The 23,070-nt window shown below is 36.1% G+C and overlaps 4 protein-coding genes across 4 annotated transcripts; all 4 read left to right on the top strand.

Moving 5' to 3' along the window:
• The first annotated feature begins 2,947 nt into the window (after window positions 1-2,947).
• On the top strand, window positions 2,948-4,881 carry hoxd12a (homeobox D12a). Its single transcript, XM_077206948.1, has 2 exons — window positions 2,948-3,594; window positions 4,078-4,881. Exons 1-2 carry the CDS (start codon window positions 3,081-3,083, stop codon window positions 4,314-4,316), a joined length of 753 nt encoding a protein of 250 aa, XP_077063063.1. The 5' UTR covers window positions 2,948-3,080; the 3' UTR covers window positions 4,317-4,881.
• A 2,875-nt stretch (window positions 4,882-7,756) lies between these two features.
• On the top strand, window positions 7,757-9,790 carry hoxd11a (homeobox D11a). Its single transcript, XM_077206945.1, has 2 exons — window positions 7,757-8,515; window positions 9,207-9,790. The coding sequence occupies exons 1-2, from the start codon at window positions 7,921-7,923 to the stop codon at window positions 9,437-9,439; spliced, it is 828 nt and encodes a 275-aa protein (XP_077063060.1). The 5' UTR covers window positions 7,757-7,920; the 3' UTR covers window positions 9,440-9,790.
• Window positions 9,791-13,778: 3,988 nt separating this feature from the next.
• On the top strand, window positions 13,779-16,072 carry hoxd10a (homeobox D10a). Its single transcript, XM_077206944.1, has 2 exons — window positions 13,779-14,586; window positions 15,306-16,072. Exons 1-2 carry the CDS (start codon window positions 13,866-13,868, stop codon window positions 15,578-15,580), a joined length of 996 nt encoding a protein of 331 aa, XP_077063059.1. The 5' UTR covers window positions 13,779-13,865; the 3' UTR covers window positions 15,581-16,072.
• A 1,702-nt stretch (window positions 16,073-17,774) lies between these two features.
• hoxd9a (homeobox D9a) lies at window positions 17,775-19,056 on the top strand. Its single transcript, XM_077206954.1, has 2 exons — window positions 17,775-18,360; window positions 18,709-19,056. The coding sequence occupies exons 1-2, from the start codon at window positions 17,823-17,825 to the stop codon at window positions 18,948-18,950; spliced, it is 780 nt and encodes a 259-aa protein (XP_077063069.1). The 5' UTR covers window positions 17,775-17,822; the 3' UTR covers window positions 18,951-19,056.
• Window positions 19,057-23,070: the final 4,014 nt, after the last annotated feature.

The following is a 23,070-nucleotide window of genomic DNA, read 5'->3' as shown; positions in this document are numbered from 1 at the left end:
CCCGTAACACCATCACGAAAGCCGCAGTCTTTTGATAATAATTTATTTTCGCTTGCATTTGCATTACTCAGAGAGATATGCATGCATTTTATTTAGTTTATTGTCATTGCAGCTACACTATTCATTCAACAATGAATCATTTGCCAAAAAAGCGCTTTCCCAGTCCATGCCACGTGTTTGTTTGAATTTAGTAGGCTATTTGACAGTCGACCTACAATTTTATGTTGGCCTACTTTGATTATAACGAATGAATTCAGTAGACTATAGGATTGATATTCTTAATAGCATGTATTTCACAACTGTTGAGACTTGCAATGGTGTGTATTTTTCACAATGGTGTCCAAATTAGTTGATGTGAATATTAGTTATATATATCAGTTATTTTGATTGAGCAGCCAAATTAAGTTGGTTATTTTATCGATTGATTGATTGATTGATAATCAAATCAAAAAAGCAAAAAAGACACCGTTAGCAAAAAAAATAATAATACACAATTCACAAATCTTGTTACCTTTCAATTTAAAAACCTATATATATTTGAATCATCTTCTTTTGAAACTGGGTGTTCTCCGTGACCTTGAGACACATTGTCAGACTAAACCTTGACTTCGGTTGGTCTCATGAATAATACTTGCCACAAATTCATGAAGCGGCGTCGCCATCTATAGGTCAGCATGTGCCTTGCATTAAGATCATTTTTAATCCAAGAAATACTGTTTGTATTAAAAAATGTCAAGCATTTTGAGAATTTTTTCAACTGCTATGACCATTTAAAAGAGAATATGGCGCTGTGAGTTTTGAATAAATATGTAATATAAAGGTTAGCTGTCACAATTGGGAAAAACGGGCAATCCAACATAAGAAAACACTTCCATCGGAGGGCTGAGAAATCTCAACACAGTAATAATAATTCCTAGCCTTTTTTGTGTTTTGCCGAATTGGTTGGCGAATTCGTACAAAGGCTTTAACAACGACGGCACTTACACTTTTAAAGAAAATGTTTATAGTTCTCTGTCATACTGATTTCAGCTGTTAAAAACGACGCTGTTTCATCAAAGTATCTGCCTTTTTAAATTAATTTGAAAAGAATTAAACTGTTAAACTGTTTTTTTTCTTCTGTTTTTCTGTCTAATTAAATGCACTTGGACTTGTTTTTGGTAAATCTTCGTCTGGACTTTGACCTTGAACTATAGTACTGATGTAGGCTATATCCTTTCCATGTAGGCTAAATATCTTAAAAGTTTGAACGGGTGAGAGTTCTGTGTTTTCAACACGCAACAGAACGTGACAGTCTAAAGCAATCCCATTTTAAATGTTTTCATGCATTTACTGGATTCGTAAAAAAGTGGGAGGTTGTACTGTCTCCACACTTTCCGGAAATTGCCTGTTTATAATAGTCATTTTGTCTGCTCCTTCATATGTGCACTTTCTTTGAAACGTGTTTTGGATCATCTGGACAAACCTTTAGGTAAGATCAAATTTGACTTGCATACCCTGACCCTACTCTGAAATTTTAGAAACCGGCAACTAAGATTATCCGACGACATCTATGTTTAATTTCTTGCACCGATAGCTCGACACCTCAAGACCAACCGACTTTAAAGTTTTCCCTCAATGTATTTTTTAAACGAATTTAGATAGGCCTATCAGCCAATCAATGACGAAATCTTAAAAAAAATTAATTAGTAGGCTAGCTATTTACAATTGTATAATACTGTATCAAAGTTATAAAATATCAAAACCTTTTTCGTTTACACCAAAAAAAAGTGTAAACACGTTTGTGAGTTTAACGTTTACAGATGGCCTTTCAAAGTTTCGCTTAAAAACAGTACACTTTTTAAAAGCATTATAAGCTCTATTTGGCTTCCCACTCGTGTTTATTTCACATTTGTTTGTGTATCGCTTTTCACAATACTTATTGTTTCAAATCAGCTTTACGGAAAATGCATGTTTCTACATTACAATTCAGAGTAATCTGTTATTAGAGGTGACTGTCAAAGAAATGTCCATTTGTCAGAAATGTACAGTACTGAGGTAATAATACACTGTATAAAAAAACCGTATTCAATTGAAAAACTAAGTTATGTGAACTTAACAATTCCCCTTAACTTTATTTTTCAATTAGCCTACGCATGAAATTAAATAATTTTAACGGGTTTCCTCACTTTTTAAGTTAAGTCAAATGATTACGTTTTACAATGTAGCCTACAAATCGTGCAGTTAGCTGTTTTTTTTTAGCTGTATTCATTTAGACAGAAGCAATGACCTCATTAAAGATTTTAGGCTACAATGTATAGAAAATTTGGCAGTTGTGATCATAATATATGGTACAATATATATATAATGTGGCAGTTGCGTTTACGAAATAACACAAACGCGGCTCTTTTGAAAGTCCTCAGAAATGCAGCATTGTAATGTTTTTTATTACAAATTGATGACGTGTGTGTGTGCGTGCGTGCGTGTGTGTGTGCGTGTGTGTGTAATTTACACACAAAGTAAATTATAGCACTGGTCGGTTAACAATTAAATATTTATTTGTATTTCGCTTTTCACAATACACATTGTTTAGAAGCAGCTTTGCTGGATGTTGTATTATAACAGAACGTTATGCATTTGTATGGTATGTATTGTTTGCCACCGTAAGGCTCATGTGGCACGAATCTCACTCTGTAGCCTTAATTGTTAATAAAATATATCTGAATGCTTATGTGAGGTAGTATTTTAGAGAACTGTAAGGGTTTTCTGATTACCTTTTATTACAGCAAAATGATTTTTAAATAAATAAGGACAATTAGGGACAAAGGTAGGCTATATTATTGGGGATTTTTATTGATTTTATGAAAAATAATGGCAGTAGTTACAGTTGCATCAAGAAAAATTGTTCAAGGAAACTAAAGCTATTTGTTATTTCATATGCGTTTCTTTCTGACTTTGCAGCACTTCTAGTCACGTGGGCGTGGCTAAACATTTGACTTTGCATATCACGTGATGGTGCATTAACAAATCAACAATTACCTTGCTCGTATTCTTTAGGGGTAACTAAAAACGTTTTAAGACGCGTTCGGGCGAGCTCGTGAGAAATGTGCGAGCACAATCTCCTTAGCTCTGGCTATGTTGCTCCCCTTTTGAATTTTCACTCTCCCGACTCTCTGTACCTCCAAAACCTGCGAGGCAATGGGGTCCATCTATCTGGCCTTCCGCAGATGTCCTACAGTAGAAGTGAGGTGTGCTCGCTCCCGTGGACTTCTCCAAATGCGTGCACTCCTCCGGCCCAGAGCCGCGCCTACAGTGGCTTCGCTCAGCCGTTTTTCAGCAATTCAGCCGCTGTGAGCGCTAGCCTCAAAAAGGGCTCACTGGAGGAATCCGGGAGGTACTACTTCCAAGATGTCAGCCACAAATCAGAGGAGCCAAGTCGACCTAATGCAGCTTACGCAGGAGAGCAGAGCTCTGTCAGTATCGAAGATACAAACTTGGAAAGGCGACAGCAGAACAGGGTTGAGGCGATTGAACTGACCTCCATTGACCAGCCTGATGCTTCAAAGCCTCCAGTCCAACCATCACTGAGCAGCCAGACTAGGTCAGCCTTCTCCGATGGTACGCAACTTCTTCCTTGACCCATGCCTATGTCATTCTGTGACCTTGATTTCAGCGTTTTTTACAATGTAGACTTGTGTTTATTCAACCCATTCATGAAAATGCGTACCTATATCACGAATTGTATTTATCGTGCAGTTTATACGCAAAAAAAAAAAAAAAAAAAAAGCACTGTAAACACATATGCACGTAAAAAAATTTTTTTTGCGTATAAATTCCACGATAAATACATTCGTGCTATATACGCACTTTCATGTTTGTTTTGTTCAGTTATGGGCAAGCTATTTCAGCCACTCTTAATTTTTCAGATCTTTTGTTTTCACACAATACTGTCTGATTCCATACGCTCCACTATATAGCATTTAAATGTACCTGGGTCAACAGATTTGTGGTTGTCTTTAAGAGTCAACGTCTTTAGATGAAGATGCTGATTCAGTAACATGAATGAAGATGAGTGTATATTCATTTTTTTCTCCTCCCCAGGACTACCATGGTGTCCCTCACAGGTGAGATCAAGAAAGAAGAGAAAACCTTACACGAAGCCACAGTTAGCCGAACTGGAGAACGAATTCATGATAAATGAATTTATAAACCGACAGAAACGAAAGGAGCTTTCGGACAGATTGGAACTGAGTGATCAGCAAGTGAAAATCTGGTTTCAGAATCGCAGGATGAAGAAAAAAAGACTTATGATGCGCGATCATACCTTCACTATATACTAATTTTTTTCCTTCAACAATTGTAGGGTTTGTTTTTTAGGTGGTGACATCATTCATACAAGAGACTTTTCTTGCTAGTCCACCAAATCTGGAAACGATTTTCTCCCGAACACCCATGAAATGTAATTTAATGTACAAGTGGAAAATATTGAAATTGATATTTATTTGGCATATAGAGTTGCTGCATTTATGTGTCTGGTGTATGTTTTTGGTGGAAAAACAAGAATTCCAAAGTTGTAATGTTAGCTTGCTTTATATAGCCTAAAAAAGAATGCTTTGTAGTTTAGAACAGCAGCAAATTTAGAGACGTGAATATTTAATTCATGAAATCATTTAAAACTACACTGGGCTGCTAACATATAACTGGGAGGCATTACATTTTTAATACATTTTGATAAAACCTAATTTGTATCTTGCGATCTGAAATCGTACATTTTACTTTTGTTACGTTTTTAATCAAAACTGATGTGTAATATTTATTAAGTGTTCCTGTAAATTCTGCATTATATTAATCTTCTGCATTCTTGTGTGATATGTGTCTGTTTTAATTAAGTGGGTGATTCTAATAAAGTCCAAGCTCAAGTTCGATCTTTCTTCTGTGAATCTATATTATTTTATATTTTCTTATTGAATTAAACTAGGAATTTAAATAGAAAACTAAGTGCTGTAACTGTTTATGCATTAAGGGTGTATGTAAAGGGAAAATGTACGACTAAACTTATCTTTAACAGTATTTGTAGAAATGTATCGTAGACTTACACAATGTAAAAATGTGTTATAAATGTAGCTCTTTTTATGTAGCTTTAAGAAATAATCTCAAAATATGGTCAAATGTTCTTATTCCTACAAACGAATTTGCTGATTATTCATTGGAATTATTTGAAAAGAGAGTGTACGGAACAGGTAAAAAGGGATTAGTATTATCTTAGTTGCGAATATCTTATACCAAATACGAAAACGTGCCTATATTTTAATACCAGCATGATAAACATGTGATACATGGACATATGTGATAATACCATGTATTATATACTTTGTAAGTCACATTTTTAATGCACATATTCTGTGTTTTCTATATACATCCCATTCTGTTTATTTGCAAGGCATTTTGGTAAACAATGTGGTACAATTATAGTTTATTAGGTTTGAAATGAAAATAATTCTGATTAATAATTTAAGAGTAGTTTGACAAAAAGTAGCCTAGTAGTAATGAGTAAATAAAATCAGATAGGCCTTTAATATTTATTTTTATTATAGCTATATATGCCGATATATTTACCTAACAAAATCTTTACTCTCTGCAGACTAAACATAGGCATGGCTGCCCTGTACACTTTCACCAACTGTGTTTAAGTATTTTCATCCGGTATTATCATTATTTTCATTTAAAATAAATATTTTCTACCTGTCAATGAATGAGTGAATGAATCATTCAATCAACTAATCAATAATACAAAGGTAAGTTTGGTCCAAGTTATTTGTCTTGATAATTCCTTTAAAAGTTAAAAGCAAGCGGAGAGTAAATATCTTGAGGGCTCTGCCAGACGCCCTGCGACCGCTGTAGAAACTGGGGGCGCCAATACAAAGTTAAGGTCAAGTTAGTGGCTTTCTTTCACTGACTTTTTTCTACTAAGAGTACTTTGCACATTAAAGTTAGCAAGAAGCATTTTTTAGCTCTCACATATGGCCAAACCGCGGGACATAACTTTTTTGATGCGCTACCACTTAATAACAAAGTTAGCTTCATATTATTGCGAAAGATTGTTTTATTTCCTTTCTTTTTTTTTTGTTCTTTTTTTTTTTTGCTGTTTAAAAAAAATCTTTGGACATCGACTGGTAAACGGGTCATATTTTGTTGGGCTCTAAAACGTTTGGGTTCTACCGAGAATAAAGAAGCAACAAATGAAAAAGTATGTATCGCAAGATACAAGATAGGCCACGCGTTCTTTGTTAAGAAAGCGCGATACAGCTTCTATTTACGAAAATAAAAATGAAATTGTAAAACTGTGAAAATTAAATAAAGCGTTTCTTGAGTGTTACCCCGCAAATTTAAGTTCTCATTTCGAATCCACGAGCTGTGCTTAAATTAACTAAAGATAACATTATGGTTAGGCTGCTATTTGCATGTTACCAGATTAAAAAAAAATATATAATAAAAATAAACCAGACTTTAAAAAAAACACCAGGCTGTACAAAATAATATAGGCCTAATAACGTTGGTTGTTTATTTGTTTTATAAGCGTAACAACGCCAGCTTTGTGTGTTATGGTATATAACTATGAGACGTAGATATCTGGAGGAAAAACAAAGCGGTAAATATGCAGTTTTCACAGTCTCTCGGTAGGAATGTAGCAGTCACAGTTTACCTCCACCCAGGACAGTACACCATAGCACATCCTTTTGTCTATGCAATAAAATGATTTGGCTGATGGTTATTGGTGATTGCCGGCTGCGCATTGTCTCAGACCACAGACGTTCAAAGCCAGAACAGTTGTTTTGTACTTGGCAGTGTGAATCAGTGTATCTCTTCCTTTTGATAACTGTGTTCGTTACAAGCCTTACTACTGGGATACTAAATCGGACTAAATGCAGATTTTACTTCAAGCTAAAACAGAAAGGTACAGTTATAAATGTTATTACACTTTATTATACGTTGCCCTTTGTCGTTTTTTGGATAAGCATTCTTGTACAATGTTTACATCGTGACTAAATTTGTACTTTCTGTAGACTGTGCAGAATAAACAGGAAATCTGTTTTCGCTGCATCACAACAAATAACTATATTTGGTGAACTGCATTACGTTTCTCTTGTTTTCTGTCTCACCTCTCAAATCGTATTTTCTTTTTTCCCCTTTCTCTTTTTCATTATTTCCTATGGCATGTTTCGTATGTAGCCTAAGGTATAACAGGATATGGACTTTAAATTTCCCAGAATTTCAGTAAAATAGTATATTAAAGGTTAACAAAAGAGATGCAGCAATTCTTATAATAACACACGCGTATAAAACGTGTTTAACAATACAGTGCTTTTTCATCTTAAGGCTTGCAAATCTCAATTTCCGGGCATGCTATAAAGAGAGAGACTCAAAAATTGCAATTTTGCTTCATATTCAAAATTTTTCTTTTGGCCGTGAGGTTAAGTGGTTGGGAAACCTAGAAAAATATAAAAATAAATCAATTGAATAATACAACTTAATCTCGTACATTTGAAAAACATTGTTTAACGTTGCAATGAATGTTTTTTAATTACCTTTTGCATGATTTAAAAAAAATTATTCGACGTGGTATTTCTGTGATTGTTTACTAATGTCTTGCAACACATGGGGGAATTAACATGGGAGTTTCAAAAATGTAGGCAACCAATGACCTGCCTCATGCGGTTACCTATGAGTCGCTCACTTAATGACTGATATTGATATATGGTAATTTTTTTTTACCGGATCACATGACACAATTACCTCAAGAATCGATCAAGATGAATTGCACGTCAGCCTACGTTTCCGATTTTTTCTTCCTCGCGAGTCCTATCCACACGCATATGGTGCAATAGATGGGCAAAGTTTAACAGTCAAGCTGACGATTTTTCCTCTCTAAGGCTTAAGCGAGCAATGACCGACTACGATGATCGCGGCAACTGTGCATCTAATATGTATTTACCGTACTATGTTCATGATTTCTCGTCGGTCTCGTCGTTTTTACCACAAACGACGTCGTGTCAAGTAAATTTCCCTTATTCTTCGAACATAGCGCAAGTCCAACCTGTTCGTGAAGTGACTTTCAGGGACTATGGACTGGATCATCCGAGCAAATGGCATTACAGGGGCAATTACGCTTCGTACTATTCAACGGAGGAGATAATGCACCGAGATCTCCTACAGTCAACAAACAGAGCGGAAATTATTTTCAAAAACGATTCCGTGTATAGCCACCATCACGGTGGTAATAGCTCCTCGTGCAAATTCTTCACCAACGTCGGCCGAAACGGGGTACTTCCACAAGAATTTGATCAGTTCTTTGAGACTGCTAACTCGGAGAAGCCCAACCCTGAGCAGTCCGAACAAAAGCCAGATACAAGTGTCCCCGGAGATGCTGCATGCACTGTGTCTACAGAAAGCGCGGAGCAGACCAAACAAACCCCTACAGAAACCCTGGAGGAGGAATCCTCGATATCAACCTGCGATGAAGAAAAGAACAACGGCTCAAGTAGGTTCACTCGTCTAACACGGTTCAGTCTACCCTAAAGCTTTTATGTGGCACTTTATAAGCATGCAAAAGTTTTTATATAGCTTGTAAGATTCTCTTTGCAGTCGTAAAAAATGTTTACTATGGGGAAGGCGCTTTCGTCGGATCATATAGGCTAGTCAAAACATTTCGTTTATGAACTGTTGTAAAGACTGAAATGATAATCGCTAAATCGAGAAAGACTGCACTTTCTTAGATAGAAAGCCTGTTCTATTTTAGAAACCTTCTGCCTGTCGCTTGTATCGGTGTAATGCAACATTATTACTAAAGATTTTAACTAAAAAGCGAAAGACCTTTAATCAAATTGAAACTATACCGACGGGTTACTCGTGTGCGCGTGCGTGCGTTCGGACGTGAAGTGTGTGTGTGTGTGTGTGTGCATGCGAGTGTGGGCCGTTTGCGTGCTTGTGTTTATTTCATGCAGCAGTGTTTGTCTCGTTGTATTGCCTCTCTAAACATACTTTCGTTTTCCGAGTGTTTTGTCTGTTTTTGTAGTGCCGATTAAACTAAAGTTTTGTGTGAAAACAAATTAAGCATTAGTAGATTCCGAAGTGTCAGATAGACTCGAACTTTTAATGCCATCTGCACAAACATCTGCAGTTGTAGGGTTCAAATTCATTGCAATGTAATCAAGTTGCGTTTCTTTTTGTAGGTGCAACAAAGTCCAGAAAAAAGAGGTGCCCATATACGAAATACCAGATCCGAGAACTTGAACGAGAATTCTTTTTCAATGTGTACATAAACAAAGAGAAGCGTCTGCAGTTGTCAAGAATGCTCAGTCTTACAGACCGACAAGTGAAGATTTGGTTCCAGAACCGAAGGATGAAAGAGAAAAAGATGAACCGAGATCGTCTCCAGTATTTCACTGGAAATCCATTGTTCTGAAAGTCATATAGCCTACTTGCCGTTTCGGGAGACAATGGCTATCCTATTGTGTCATGATTGTGGGACATCATCCATTCGTCGGACACTTGACATATTTTCACGTCAACGCTGTATTTTACTATGCAAAATACTTGCTATCAAAAATTCATTTTATCCGCAATTAAAATTCTGCACAAATTATCTACAACAATGTATCCGACGCAGTGAGGGAAATGATCAGTTATCAGGAACAGGTACCTCGACAATCTCTTCATACTCTGTGATAATGCCATTGAAATTCAGTAGCTTTGTATTTGTATTTATTTATTGTATTTTTGCATTCTCACATTGTAAGCAACATTTGGTTACATCAAATCAATACATAATTACATTGAGTTAGAACTGTGTATGCATTTATCCGTTTGAAGCATGTAATGTATCTATGTATTAAATAAAAATACAGCAAATTATTTGCAGATTTTTATTAATTGTTGTGACGTCTCTGTGTGTATGGTAGTGCGCGCAACAGAATGCATTATTTAACAGTTATTTATTTTCATTGAATACAATTATTTTACAGAGTTGCATTTCAAAATGTTAGCCCTACTCATTTTCCAGATGAATGTTGTTTTTCATTATTACAGATGAAGAAGGAAAGTGAGATGGAGAGCGAAAAATGTACAATGGTAACTTTTATAGGTCTTTGAAAAATGTCTTTCCCTGTATGTTGTTTTACACTAAGGCTATTTACTAAACCTTGAGCAGTCTAGACAGTACAATAAACTGTGGGCAGTAAATTAAATTGGGGCTATTGGACCCTCTATCCACTTCAACTGTGACTTTGCCCTGAAACACAAAAGGTGCAGATGTTTTCTTTTTTCTGTCTAGAAAGAGGAGAACTTAGTGCTATGTGAACAGATAAGAGTGAAAATCTAATAATAGTCTACGTGTTATCTTACAAAAGAGGACTAGTCTTCTAATTGAACTACTATGCGTTAGACATCACCCCATTTCGACAAGCTTATTTGGCTGTTTAAGTCAAATGTAGCACGTGAACATATAACCGTCTTGAACACAGTGGTTTACAAAGTTTGATTTCGTCAACAACTTCGAACGTCGAATTAAATATTGTAGGCTATTTGAACTTCTGTAATGTCAAGGTCGTCACCCTTAACCTTATTGAATAAGTAAAGGCGCCTATTTTGCTGTTCTCTTTGAAAAACTACGCCCTCTCAGAGCCGCCGCAGTGCAGCACGTCCAATATGGCCGCCGCATCCCCTCAAATCCCACTGATCTGCCTTCAAAGGCCTTCACACTGATACCTCCTATGCTATAGGTTAAATACTGCACATAGCCGCCGTTAAGCCTGGTGAAATGCTGTGTAAAATGAAACCATATAATACATATCAAATCCTCCATAATGTTTTTCTCCTACAAATGGGATTTAGGCAAGGGTAACAATGCTGTAAAAGTCTACACTGTTTACGCTTTAGAGCCACTCAGTGGTGTTTTCTTAAGATTATGCTATAAGAACCAAAAAGCTCCCAAAAGACTGTTGGTGCAGAAATTAATTATCATCTTATCAGTGGACATAGGCCTATACTGTAAAGAAGCGGCTACCACAGTGGAGTCAGAAAATGCTGGAAATGCAAACCCGATATTTGCAGTGGAGGCAAACGGAGAATCTTACAAGCTTTTGTTTCCTAGAAATGTGTTTCCTAAATCTCACAGCAGTATGTACAGGAAAATTCCGTTTATAATTACAAATTAACACTGTATTGTTGTAAGTTTTATAATAGGCTTATTCCTCTGCCAGTAATAATAAGGAATCTTAACATAGACAAACCCTTTATTTATGTACATTTTGTTGATACTGCTTGAAGCCACGAGAGGGCGAACTCACAGCAATGATCGGACCTGGTACTGTGTGTAATCCAAGTGTAGTTTTCCTCAAAAACAATGACTATGATCTTGAGCGGAGTTATGTGATCTAATCTAATGTTTTTACGCCCGTTTACTGGCGGTATGTTTTTATTGAGATTCACTCTTAGTCTCAAAGATTTATATTTAGATCTGCATAGTTGAGGAGACAATCAGTAAACATTTTCTCTCAGAGGTTAGCATGCCTCTCTACAGTCCCCTTTTTTGGAAACGTCCCCTTCGATAAAGAGAACATTAGGCTAACAGAACCACCACCACCACCATTATTATTATTATTATTATTATTATTATTTGTCGTTTTTGTTGTTATCCTTAATTTAGCAATCGTATTACGACCGATTATGGCAGACAGATTTTGTAAGGTTTTTGAACATCTTTTAGCTTTGTTATATAGCCTTTACAGTTCGCTGGAAGACTGCAGGCTTGTTTGTACAATAAAAAAGTACAATGAAATATTCCTAATATACCAATTGATACATGGATCATAAAAGTATAGCTATAGTCCACTGCTTATTTATGAAATGTATTATACTGTACACGCATCTACATCCTCTTATCGTATATATTTTTAAAAAAATGCATTAGCCTAGACATAAAGATGACCAAACAAATTAAATAACCAAAAACTCTTTAGAAGATGTAGGTTAATTATAGGCTTTTTAGAGTATTTGCCTATCATTTCATAACCCAGATAATTTATGCATTTAGCATTATAGTTTAATCATGCATGTTTAATCTTGAACACTTCTAATATGAATATTATGTGTACTGCTTTGTGTTTATGTGTGTTTTCAGTCCTCTGCAGTGATTCTTATTTATGTATTTATTTGTTATTTGTCTAGAAGATTTGTCAGTTTGCTATTTTTAGTAGAAAACCCACTGATTTAGCGCATAGGCCTACGTGCCTTCCTTTTTGTCCTTATGCTGTATCCAAATCATAAATGCGTGCGCCGTTACGTTTAGCTAAAATTAAGATTTCTATAAAATAATTAATGACTCAAATTTGATATTTTAGGATTTTGTGTAGATAACGACGATATTATTGGTTTGAAACAATAGATTACACACTTGTAACAAGCACATTGCAGATGATTAATTCAAAGGCATATAAAGATGCAATATCATTTAATTCTCCTTGCGCATTTTCAATGTAGGCTATCCAGTTCTTAAGCAGAGATAATATGATATCCTTTATAAATGCTGATAAATACGGTTTTGCGTATTTAGTTATTGCGAACAATATAGGCTACTAATAATATTCTTGTTTTTCCCACAATAATTTTAAAATGATGCATATGAGGATGGTCATTTGACCGAAATCTTGGTGATTAAATTTGCTTAAAGGATTTAAGTGTGCGGACAGTTTATTTATTTTTTGAGATCTTGAGTCTTGTTTGTCGGGCACATTGATGATCGTGAGTGCGGTGTAACTCCTTCAAAAAATAATGATGCATATAAAGTCCACTACTTATAACATGTTTTCGCTGAGTGAAAATGCACGTATTTCTAAAGGTAATGTGTAAATGCTTATAACAGTATATCGGACTATTTTACCAGAAAAATAGCATACTAGGCTAATTGATAAACTCCACTCTGTTCATATGAAAGAACTGCATTAATTACACAAAACAGAAAAGCCGTTCAAACCTTTTACTTGCGCTATAGCATATTTTATATTTTAAACGAATACCTCACTTCATTATAATGATAATATGACTGATAACGTGATAAAATGCACGGACTGTGATTTAACAAGTAGGGTTTCTTCAAGGTTTCTTTTATTTAATTTTGAAAAAAGCAGCAAACAACAATCAAGGTAGCCTATTACATGAAGTATTAAGTAGTAATGACATTTGAATTTCCTTTGCGTCAGACAAAAAGGTCAATGTGGAAAACATGCAAAATAATTTGTGTCTATTAAAACATAATTCATGATAAAAAACAAACATAGAAAGGATGAATCAGAATTTTGTTTTTCACTCTTAATCGAGTCAGCTGTGTTTAGGCCCGCGTCCACCGGCTGGTTTTGTTCTGCATAGTCCTCTGCATTTTGCCTCGTGAACTTCGAGAAATCTTCAGATATTTCCTATCTTGACCTTGAATTGGGATTTAAAGGTAGCTATACAAAATAGACTGTGCTAAATGCTATAATTTATTTTCCTTGTTCTTGCTCTTTGTTTAACAGCAGACCTATATATATGAGTGCAAGTTCTCATTTTATATGTTATCCTGAAATGGATTTAACAACGTTATCTCGGCAGTCTTGAAACCAATTTCAAGTCCTTGATCTAGGTGTCGCTGTTGACCACGTCTGAAACTTCAAATCATGTGTCAATGCGCCCACGTGACGGGGAAGAGCCTGAGTCTCAAGGCCATTTTCAAATTTCATTGGTGAGAGTGTCATGTGGTTGCAGAGAGACTCGCTGGTTATACAGGGATTGTTTTGCTAGTAATGTCAGCTTACAGAGGACACCTATCTGCTTCTTAAAAAAAGAAACTCTCCAAAATGTCCTTTCCCAACAGCTCTCCTGCTGCAAACACGTTTTTGGTAGATTCCTTGATTGGGGCGTGCAGATCAGATTTTTATTCCAGCAGTAACATGTACATGCCAGCCACTGCAGAAATGGGAACCTATGGAATGCAAACCTGTGGACTCCTGCCGTCTCTTGGCAAACGGGGGGAAGTAAACCACCAAAACATGGGCATGAACGTCCACTCGTACATACCTCAAACTGATACCTGGGCAGATCCAAGCAGGTCCTGCCGATTAGAGCAACCTCTCAACCAGATGTCCACCTGCACATTTTCACAAAGCATTAAAGAAGAGACTAACTGTTGTATGTACTCCGACAGGAGAGCAAAGGTCAGTTCGTCTGAGATACCCGCGTACTCCAACCTGATCCCCGAATCATGTTCCGTTGAGAGTCCAGAAATCCCGGTCCCTGGATATTTTAGACTAAGTCAAACTTACGCGACGGCTAAAAACCCGGACTATGACAACGAGACGATGAGCCCAAACACTACGTTAATGCAGCTGAACAGGGTGACTCCAAAGTCGCAGTCAACGCCCTTTGTCGAGGTGGAAAATAAGCTTGCGCTCGATCGGGACACAAGGAGCTCTTCCCCGGCGCAGAGTCCAGATCCCAAACTCAGCTCGCTGGAGGAGAAGCATTGCTCAACTGAGGCGTCTGTCTCCAGCCCTGAATTGCCACACAGAGAAAGCAAAGGTGAGTACAATAAACGGATTAATCGCGTCTTGGTGTAACGCGAACGCTCTAGCATCATAAAACCCAATATAAAACACAAACAGCCCGAAAGTCGTAATGTTTAATGGGAGTCTTTCTCAGGTTGCAGTAAAAGCTCTAACAGGAAACGGCGCTGCGAGGGCGCGTTAACATCAAATACCTTTTGTTGCAAGTGACTTGACATTCTTCTTTGGTCAAAATAAGAACAGCATTGGTGAAATGTATCTGCGACTTAATCCATTTAGCAAGAGAATTAATGATCTTTTGATGTTCTATTGATTTGACACCGACTGAAGAGCTGATTAGTCAAGTCCTGTTTCTGGTGCAGTATCTGAAAACTTCATATAAAAGTGCATTGGTTATAACATGAGGTAATGGCTTAGGCTATATATAAAAATACAAGATCCTGTGTCAACCAAACGCAAACAACAGAAACAAAACATTAAAATCCATTCGATAAAATTACGTTGTAGAAATTAATCAACACTTTAATACTGGTAACTTGCGGGCCACATGGGCTAGCTATTATAGATATTTTGACTGAGTACGTTACTTCTAATGATCTGTGTAGGTTTAATTATGACAGGCGTTTTAACAAACGTATGCCGTCTATGTTTTTATGTAGAAAGAAAACGTGTACTATTTCCCCTGTTTGTTTGACTGATTCTGTGTTCTGACATATTGTCCTTCTGTTTTTGCAGAATCCAAAAACGACACACCGACGAGCAACTGGTTGACCGCGAAGAGCGGAAGGAAAAAAAGATGTCCATATACAAAACACCAGACCTTGGAATTAGAAAAAGAATTTTTATTCAACATGTACCTGACTCGGGAGCGCCGTCTAGAGATAAGCAAAAGCGTCAACCTTACTGACAGACAAGTGAAAATCTGGTTCCAAAACCGCAGGATGAAACTTAAGAAGATGAGTAGAGAAAATCGCATCCGTGAATTGACGTCCAATCTCACTTTTTCGTGAACATGCAAACAAGTACAGATCAAAAACTTATCCCCCTCATTTCGGTCAGTCCGTGTTCTCCTGTATAATGATGACATGAGGGCAGTGTGCATTGTTTTGGCTACTTTCACGTTCCAATGTTGTGATCGTTGTCATTTGTTGCTACATTTTTGATTGCATTTGAAATGTGAAGCCTGGTGTAATTTCACATGTTTCACAGGGTACACAAGTGGTGTAAGGTCTTAATTTATAATATAAGATTATAGAAACAGGCTGTTCCAAACGGTTTCATTTTAGCGGGAACAGAGCAAAAATGTGCCGCCAAAAAGCCAAGTGAAAATGGACATGAAAGCACATTCGAAAGTGATGATCTCCCATTCTTTCTCCAATGAAAACGTACATTTATCTGAAATAATTACGTTGAAATATTTCTGTATAATAGATGTTTAAATATATCTGTATAAGTGCATGTTTGTGGCATGTGTTAAGTGGTCTAATAAATCGATAATGTCATATAGGGTTTTGGTGTAATATTTTGTATAGGCTTTCTAAATCACAGCTTAATAAAGATCATGTCTCGCCCCTCCCCCTTACAAACACACCCCCTAAAGATAAATTACAGAGATAAATATTTTTTTCTTCTTCAAAGATAGATTAGCCAATACAAACTAATTTACAAATAGGGGTACATGTCATTTAAGGTTTATTTGAAAAATGAAACAGACATTGTATGTTATGATTATCAGAAATGGACTGCTATGTTCTGAAAAACAAAAAAACGTTTTTTGTAAGCCCAAAAAATAAATATATATTTTTTTCTAAATAAAACCTTAACGTAATTCAAAATACGAAAATGTAACCCTATAACCTACAAACTTCAGCGTCAATATCCCACATTTCAAATTATGATACGCCAAAAAAAATCCAAATCAGGCAAATCAGTAGCACATAGAGGTTTGGTAGACTATAGGTGAAAATTATTTGGTCCGTCATCCCATACATTCATAAACAACATTTTGTTTAAAAGTTGTCATGCAGATTTCATTATTTTCGTCTTTTAATACCTATCCTTCCACGCGTCTAAAAAAAAAGTATATTTCTAGCATCGCCCACTCACTCTCTATAATGTGCGCACACAAACACAATGCCATACACCTCTGTAGCCATGCTCAGATGTGTTCAAGACAAGTGTGTGGTCACAGATGGAAACACAGATTATCATTTTGACCGAAATTGTAACGGCTGAGCTCTCAGTGACAACTTGTCGACAACATAACACCAGGTTGTTTTCTTCACACAAATTATCTTCTCAAATTAAGACGAAATATGTAATGCATTCGTCTATATTTTCCTTGTGTTTACATTTCCCTTGACTTAATTCCTTTTTACACAAATTATATATTCTATTTTATCTATATAGAAAATTCTATTATTTCGGTAGATTAACATTTTTACTATCACTAATTCAATCTCGACGTAGGCTAGATTGTTATTTTAATAATATCTGAATATTGCTATATTATTATTTTTATTAATGATAAACACGTAGTCAAGACACTTTGAAATACCAATAGTCTGTTTTATTAAGGGAACATTACATAATCAAATGCACCTCATAAAAATTTTATTGATACACATAAAATAATATGACTCTCTTTTGAATAAGTACCAAAAATATACAAATGTTTCTTCCAGTGTCAATCTTACAACACCTAACAGTCAGCATCAAACTTACAAAGACCGCATAACAGATCTTAACACTAAAGTAGTTTATAAAATATGAGAATCTGTGAGGCTGTGGTGATTCGTTGTTTTACAGCATGTTATTACATTTATTTTACGAGGACTTGCAACTCGGTACTCTATAAAATACTTTACAAGGCTAGACAATGACATACCTTATGCCGAAATTTTTGCAAGATTTTACACGGCTGGAATGGTTTGTTAAGGTAATAGTGAGTGCACATAAATGGGTGCATTAATCTGACCTTGTTATTAAAAAAAGAAACAAACGTAGTTTAAAGAAAAAGATGAATGCAGAATATCACTATAGTTCAGAAAAAAATAACTTGTCTTTTTTTAAGAGTACAAAATCAACCATACCGTTATCAGAGGACTGATTTACTCTCTGTATTAGTAAATATGATCACGTGATTCATGCAACCAATCACTGAAGATGAAGGCAGCAAAAATACTATGATTGTTCAGAGGCAAGGTTTCGGAAACAGAGTAACGTTTTATATGAGTTCGAAGGGATCCAGAAATGTCGACTAGTTCAGCTCTCAGTAGCTATTATGTGGACTCTATTATGGGGCACGATACGGATGATGTGTACGGAGCGCGTTATGTCCAGGGTTCACACACCGCGAGGCCGTCAGGTGTGGGCGAAAATGCGGACTTTTCCTCGTGCAGCTTCGCTCCCAAGTCAGCCGTGTTCCCAACGTCCTGGTCCTCGGTTCATCAGCCCTCTTCTGCTGCAGTGTCCGGTATTTACCATCCATACGTCAACCAGACCCATCTTTCTGAGAACAGATACGTCCGCTCCTGGATAGAGCCAGTCTCGAACCATATCTCTTTATCGGGGTTCCACTCCAACACTCGGCTCAGCGGTACAAAGACTGAAAGTTTACCCTTGAAAAGGACTGAAAGCACCGCGTTTGAAGCAGCGACGCCGGTGGTTCCCGAGTTTCGCTGCAGCGCTGTATCCGTAGACAAAACTACTGAAGAAAGAGTTGAAAATGATACTTCGAGCCACGGCGAACCTAAAGACGAAAAACAGCAACAACAACAACTTGACCCAAGTAAGTAAAATGAATTGCCCTGTGATTTACAACTGTCGAACTGTCCTAAACTGGAGGTTTTACAAACCTATAAAAGTGTCCGGGCTCTTACCACTGGCCTTCATCGGTGTAGTGGCCGTTAAAAAAGAAACTTTGGAAATAATTACATTCACACTAATGTTTAACACCAATTACACAATATTGTGGTGGTTAAATATGAACTTATACCTCGTGGAAGTTAAGCTTATGTGTATGGTTTTCTTTTCACGTTGTTATTATTTTTATTATTATTATTATTATTATTATTATTATTATTATTATTATTATTATTATTATTATACTTTCTTTAGCTTGTTTCTTTCTTTTCAGGCAACCCTGCTGCAAACTGGATCCATGCGAGATCAACAAGAAAGAAACGTTGTCCCTATACAAAATATCAGACTCTGGAATTGGAAAAGGAGTTCCTTTATAACATGTATTTAACGAGGGATCGTCGCTATGAGGTCGCACGAATCCTGAGTTTAACAGAGCGGCAGGTTAAAATCTGGTTTCAGAACAGAAGAATGAAAATGAAGAAGATGAACCGAGAGAGGAGCGGTAAAGATCCTTAGTGAAAGCGTGCTTCAACTCAGCGAATGTGCGTCCCTTTAACATATGCTTGGATTAGGATACAACTTTTGTTATTTTTTTGTTGTTGCTGAGTTACTCAAGCTTGAATTGGCATATTCTATTTAATTGTATATATTGTATATATAGGCTATATATATATATATATATATATATATATATATATATATATATATATATATATATATATATATATATATATATATATATATATATTCTGAGTCCAAATAATTATTTGAGTGACTTGAAATAAATGGGTATTTCACAACGATTTCTGAAATATTACATTTGGCGTAAAACGCCCTAAAATCTATTTCCCAGAACCGTGGTGGAGAATTTCTTACAAGATCTGAGAATTCAGTTTTTTCTTTTGCACGCTAAAATTCAGCATTAGTGGTTACCTACCATTACTCATAATAATAATGTCTTATAGGAAATTAGGATATGGTGATCTGATAGTTCTTAATCTGCTGATCTTTACTTTGTCCATAATGCATGTAAAAACTCTTCACCCTCATGGAGCCACATGAATAATTTACTGTGCCTTTAATTTCTTTCTTTTTAAATTGGACATCGTGTATTCAATCACTTATTTCGAATTTCTCCTTACTAAAATAGTGTATTTCTCGTTGAAGCTTTTGTTGGCGTGTTAGATGCATCAAAAGGTCTAAATTATATAAGTAAAACGAACTCCCTTTTGGTCTATTTTATGTCTTTTATTTTGGTCACAGTGAAGCTCAATTGTCTTCAGTGCTGTATAGTGAATTTGGGTGTAGACAAGCTTTGTTGAATACTCAACTCGTGCACTTACTGTGATAATATGTTTCCTTTTTAGACCAATCTTTACAAATAAATTTCAAGTTCGACATGCGTACTGCTTATGTATTCTGCTGATATTATACATTTCAGTGATATGCGATCAGCCTCATTGTCTTTCATGCTGAACACAAACTAGAGATTCATTGTTAGAGAATATTGCAGAAAAAAAAGTTTATGATTAGGAAAAGGTGTTGCAAGGAACCCCAATTTATCGTCAAACCTGTACCAAGAATAGCTTTAGAGCAGGAAGAAATTGGGTCCAATAAAGCAATAGAAGAGCTAGACGTCTGGTCTAAATGAGTTTATGGTATAGGACTGTTATTGCCCTTCTCTTTGAAACTAACCTCACTGTTTCTTTGTGTCTGTACTTGCACACAAAAACGTAGACACTTTTTGCGGGGCGTCTGGTCGATGTATTGATTGTGAGACTAAAGCGGCATCGACCCCCCAGTAGGCCTACACTGAAAGTCACGTTTATTCTCGAAATGCATTTCCACTCCTAAGGTTTCCACAAACCTTAAAGCTGACAATATTTGTTGATGTTACAACAAAATGCAGCAAGGATTATCAACGTAATTAATTTCAGTCATGCATTCGTTGCAACACTCGTTTTAGATTATGAACAGATAGGCTTCAAAGTGTATAGACGCGAATGCAAAAAAAGAAACATGAATGCATCCCGCTATTTCAAAGAATGCAAAATTAATGAGGGGTGCACATTATTGCCACTAGAGGGCATAGTTGCTCTGTGAAAATAAAGGACTGTATGTGCCCGTGCACACTTACTAACAGGAGCTTAATCAGAATTAAAAAACGGTAATTCAAGTATCTAAATTCATTTGGTTCCGGAAAGTTAATATTTCGGGACAAACATATGCGCTCAGTTCTCCCAATTTATGCGTGGTTTAATGTGTTTCTACAGGGTCTGTTCTGAATAGATATATGGTTGAGAAAAGGACAAGAACAAAGGAATTTGTATCCCAGCATGGAGCACAGTGTGGGCAAATATATTTCAGCTCAGTTTTGGCTAAACGGATAAAACTTTAAGCCTATGAATAGGCCTAGTTTATTATAATGACCCATAACATTTGAGCTAAAAGAGTTTAAATGTTAAGCGAGTTTTCTACAGCTTATTTCTCTGACTTTCTCTTTGACATAATGTTTCTTTCCTTTCGAATGAAAATATCCAATACAAATTGAATCATCTGGAGGAAAACCAGAACTGTCCATTAAGAAATAGCAACACAACAGCAACATATACATAAAAAAAGCCGTTATATTTGTTTTAAGGGCGCACGCACGACAAACATAAACACTCCTTCATACATTTACAGTTAATATATAATTTTTATAATAGGCCTATAATATATAATACATACATTTTGTTGTCATAGCGTATAAATAATAGGCTTATATAGGCTATTCATGCATCTGTTACAAAACAACTAAAAACGTAATGTAGTTTTAAATAGGCTATGTGTTGATTTATTATTATATCTGAAATATTAGCTATTTTGAATTGTTGGGAGATTGGTTACTATATAAACAACTCTCGGTATTTAATGTTTCAGCAAAACAGTGCAACCTTCTTATTAATTATTATTATTATTATTATAATTATTAGTAGCCTATAGTAACAATAGCCTAGTAAATTAATAAATGCAAATGTACAAACACATACGCCGAACAAGACTTTGGCAAACCCCAAACGGAAAAAGAGAAAAACACAGCCTACAGTTAATCTAATTTCCCTCTCCTTCCTCTCCCTCCCTGTCTCTCTGTGAGCTACAACTAAAAACAAGCGTGTTTAGGGTCATGCAGGAGAAACCCTGACCGATGGATTTGGCTCTGGGCCTGGTCACCAAACAAGCTACATTATTCAATAACAGCAGCTCTCAATCATATCTGATTCCACTGGCATTAATAAGTAGCCTAACGATCTGACACCATCAGTTCTCACTTTGTCGACCCTTCACATAACAGTGGGCGAAGTATTTTCTCCTGCGGATCAACATTTCCACAAGATGCTGAACGGTAGGCATGCGAAGGCGCATTTGCACTGCTGCAATAATTTCATCTGTTTGGGAAATCTGTCGTGACACAGAGCGCCAGTTATCAGGCGAATCCTGCTGGAATTACGTGTCACTGCGACCTCTCTTTATTTTACGCACACGATAACTTTCACAGACAGCGGGTTTTTACGACACTGCGAGGCCGACCGGGTCGCTACAATACCGAGCCTGTAAATCGTCCAGTAGTGATACTGGCTCGGAACCAGTATACCTAAATCAGCGCTCGCCCCCGTCTCTCAGATGTTCCCTTGGATGAAACTTCAAGGTTGTCTGCCATAAAATCTGTTTCCAGATTACTTTGATTATAAAGGCGCTCCCTTTTAAGACCCCCACCACCATTACCTTTCCATACCTCCCCATTAGCTATTCTATGCAAACTTGAGATAGGCCCTATATGTCTGTCCATCTATAGAAAGCATGTTCAGAAGCATGTAGCCTATTTATGCAGGCAGCTATTTATGATTTTTTTTGCATTAAATTGCCTGCGGTGACAACATCTCACGCGTAAAAAAATGCAGCTTTTAACTGATGTGTCCAAATAAGGTCAATAAGCTAATTTAGATTAAAAATTCCGGCCAATAATGAATGTATACTATAACCTAGACTACTTATTTTTGAGAGTGTTATTTGATTTCGCATTATCAGCCATGAATAAAGTGATTTGTTAATACTTTTCATTAGGCCTATAGGCTATAGCCTATTATTTGGGTTAAAAAAGTGCATAGCCTAGTCATCGCTATTTATATGTAATATGTTGAGTATTGTAAAACTTCGTCCACTGAATTGTTTATAGTATCAGTCGTTTTGACCCACAAGTAAAAAGTGGCAAATGTGTTTAAAATTTAAACGCCGACAAATTATCTAGATTTCGGAATCTTTTCTATGTTCATTTGTTCGTAGATCGTTTTGCTCAAAGCAGATTGTGAGAACCATATTCAGAACTGTCCATTTTATATTGCTGTTTATAAAATGTATAGGTTAATAATCAATTATTAGGCTAGTATTCTATATTCTAATAAAAAAATAAGGCATTTCATATATATTTAGTTTCCTATCGATTCGAAATGCATTTATTACGTATTCACATCTAATAAAATCTATTGTAAGCATTAACTTAGACTTGAGTTAGACTAGCACATATAATTGACATTCATTTTTATTGTTCGACGGTTCTTGTTTTTCTAGGGAAACATGTGTTTGTAGATTATTAGGT

Source organism: Siphateles boraxobius, unplaced genomic scaffold (assembly GCF_051911475.1).
Source record: "Siphateles boraxobius isolate OS27281-9 unplaced genomic scaffold, OSU_SipBor_1 59, whole genome shotgun sequence".
NCBI lineage: Eukaryota > Metazoa > Chordata > Actinopteri > Cypriniformes > Leuciscidae > Siphateles > Siphateles boraxobius.
The sequence above is the reverse complement of the archived record's forward strand: the minus strand, read 5'-3'. Positions and strand labels throughout refer to the sequence as shown.

Excerpts from the sequence above, each read along its gene's own strand:
- hoxd12a (XM_077206948.1), top strand. The coding sequence starts at position 3,081 with ATGTGCGAGCACAATCTCCTTAGCTCTGGCTATGTTGCTCCCCTTTTG. Across the intron at positions 3,595-4,077 it reads TAGGTCAGCCTTCTCCGATG|GACTACCATGGTGTCCCTCA; the intron begins GTACGCAACTTC and ends TCTCCTCCCCAG.
- hoxd11a (XM_077206945.1), top strand. The coding sequence starts at position 7,921 with ATGACCGACTACGATGATCGCGGCAACTGTGCATCTAATATGTATTTA. Across the intron at positions 8,516-9,206 it reads AGAAAAGAACAACGGCTCAA|GTGCAACAAAGTCCAGAAAA; the intron begins GTAGGTTCACTC and ends TTCTTTTTGTAG.
- hoxd10a (XM_077206944.1), top strand. The coding sequence starts at position 13,866 with ATGTCCTTTCCCAACAGCTCTCCTGCTGCAAACACGTTTTTGGTAGAT. Across the intron at positions 14,587-15,305 it reads GCCACACAGAGAAAGCAAAG|AATCCAAAAACGACACACCG; the intron begins GTGAGTACAATA and ends CTGTTTTTGCAG.
- hoxd9a (XM_077206954.1), top strand. The coding sequence starts at position 17,823 with ATGTCGACTAGTTCAGCTCTCAGTAGCTATTATGTGGACTCTATTATG. Across the intron at positions 18,361-18,708 it reads ACAACAACAACTTGACCCAA|GCAACCCTGCTGCAAACTGG; the intron begins GTAAGTAAAATG and ends CTTTCTTTTCAG.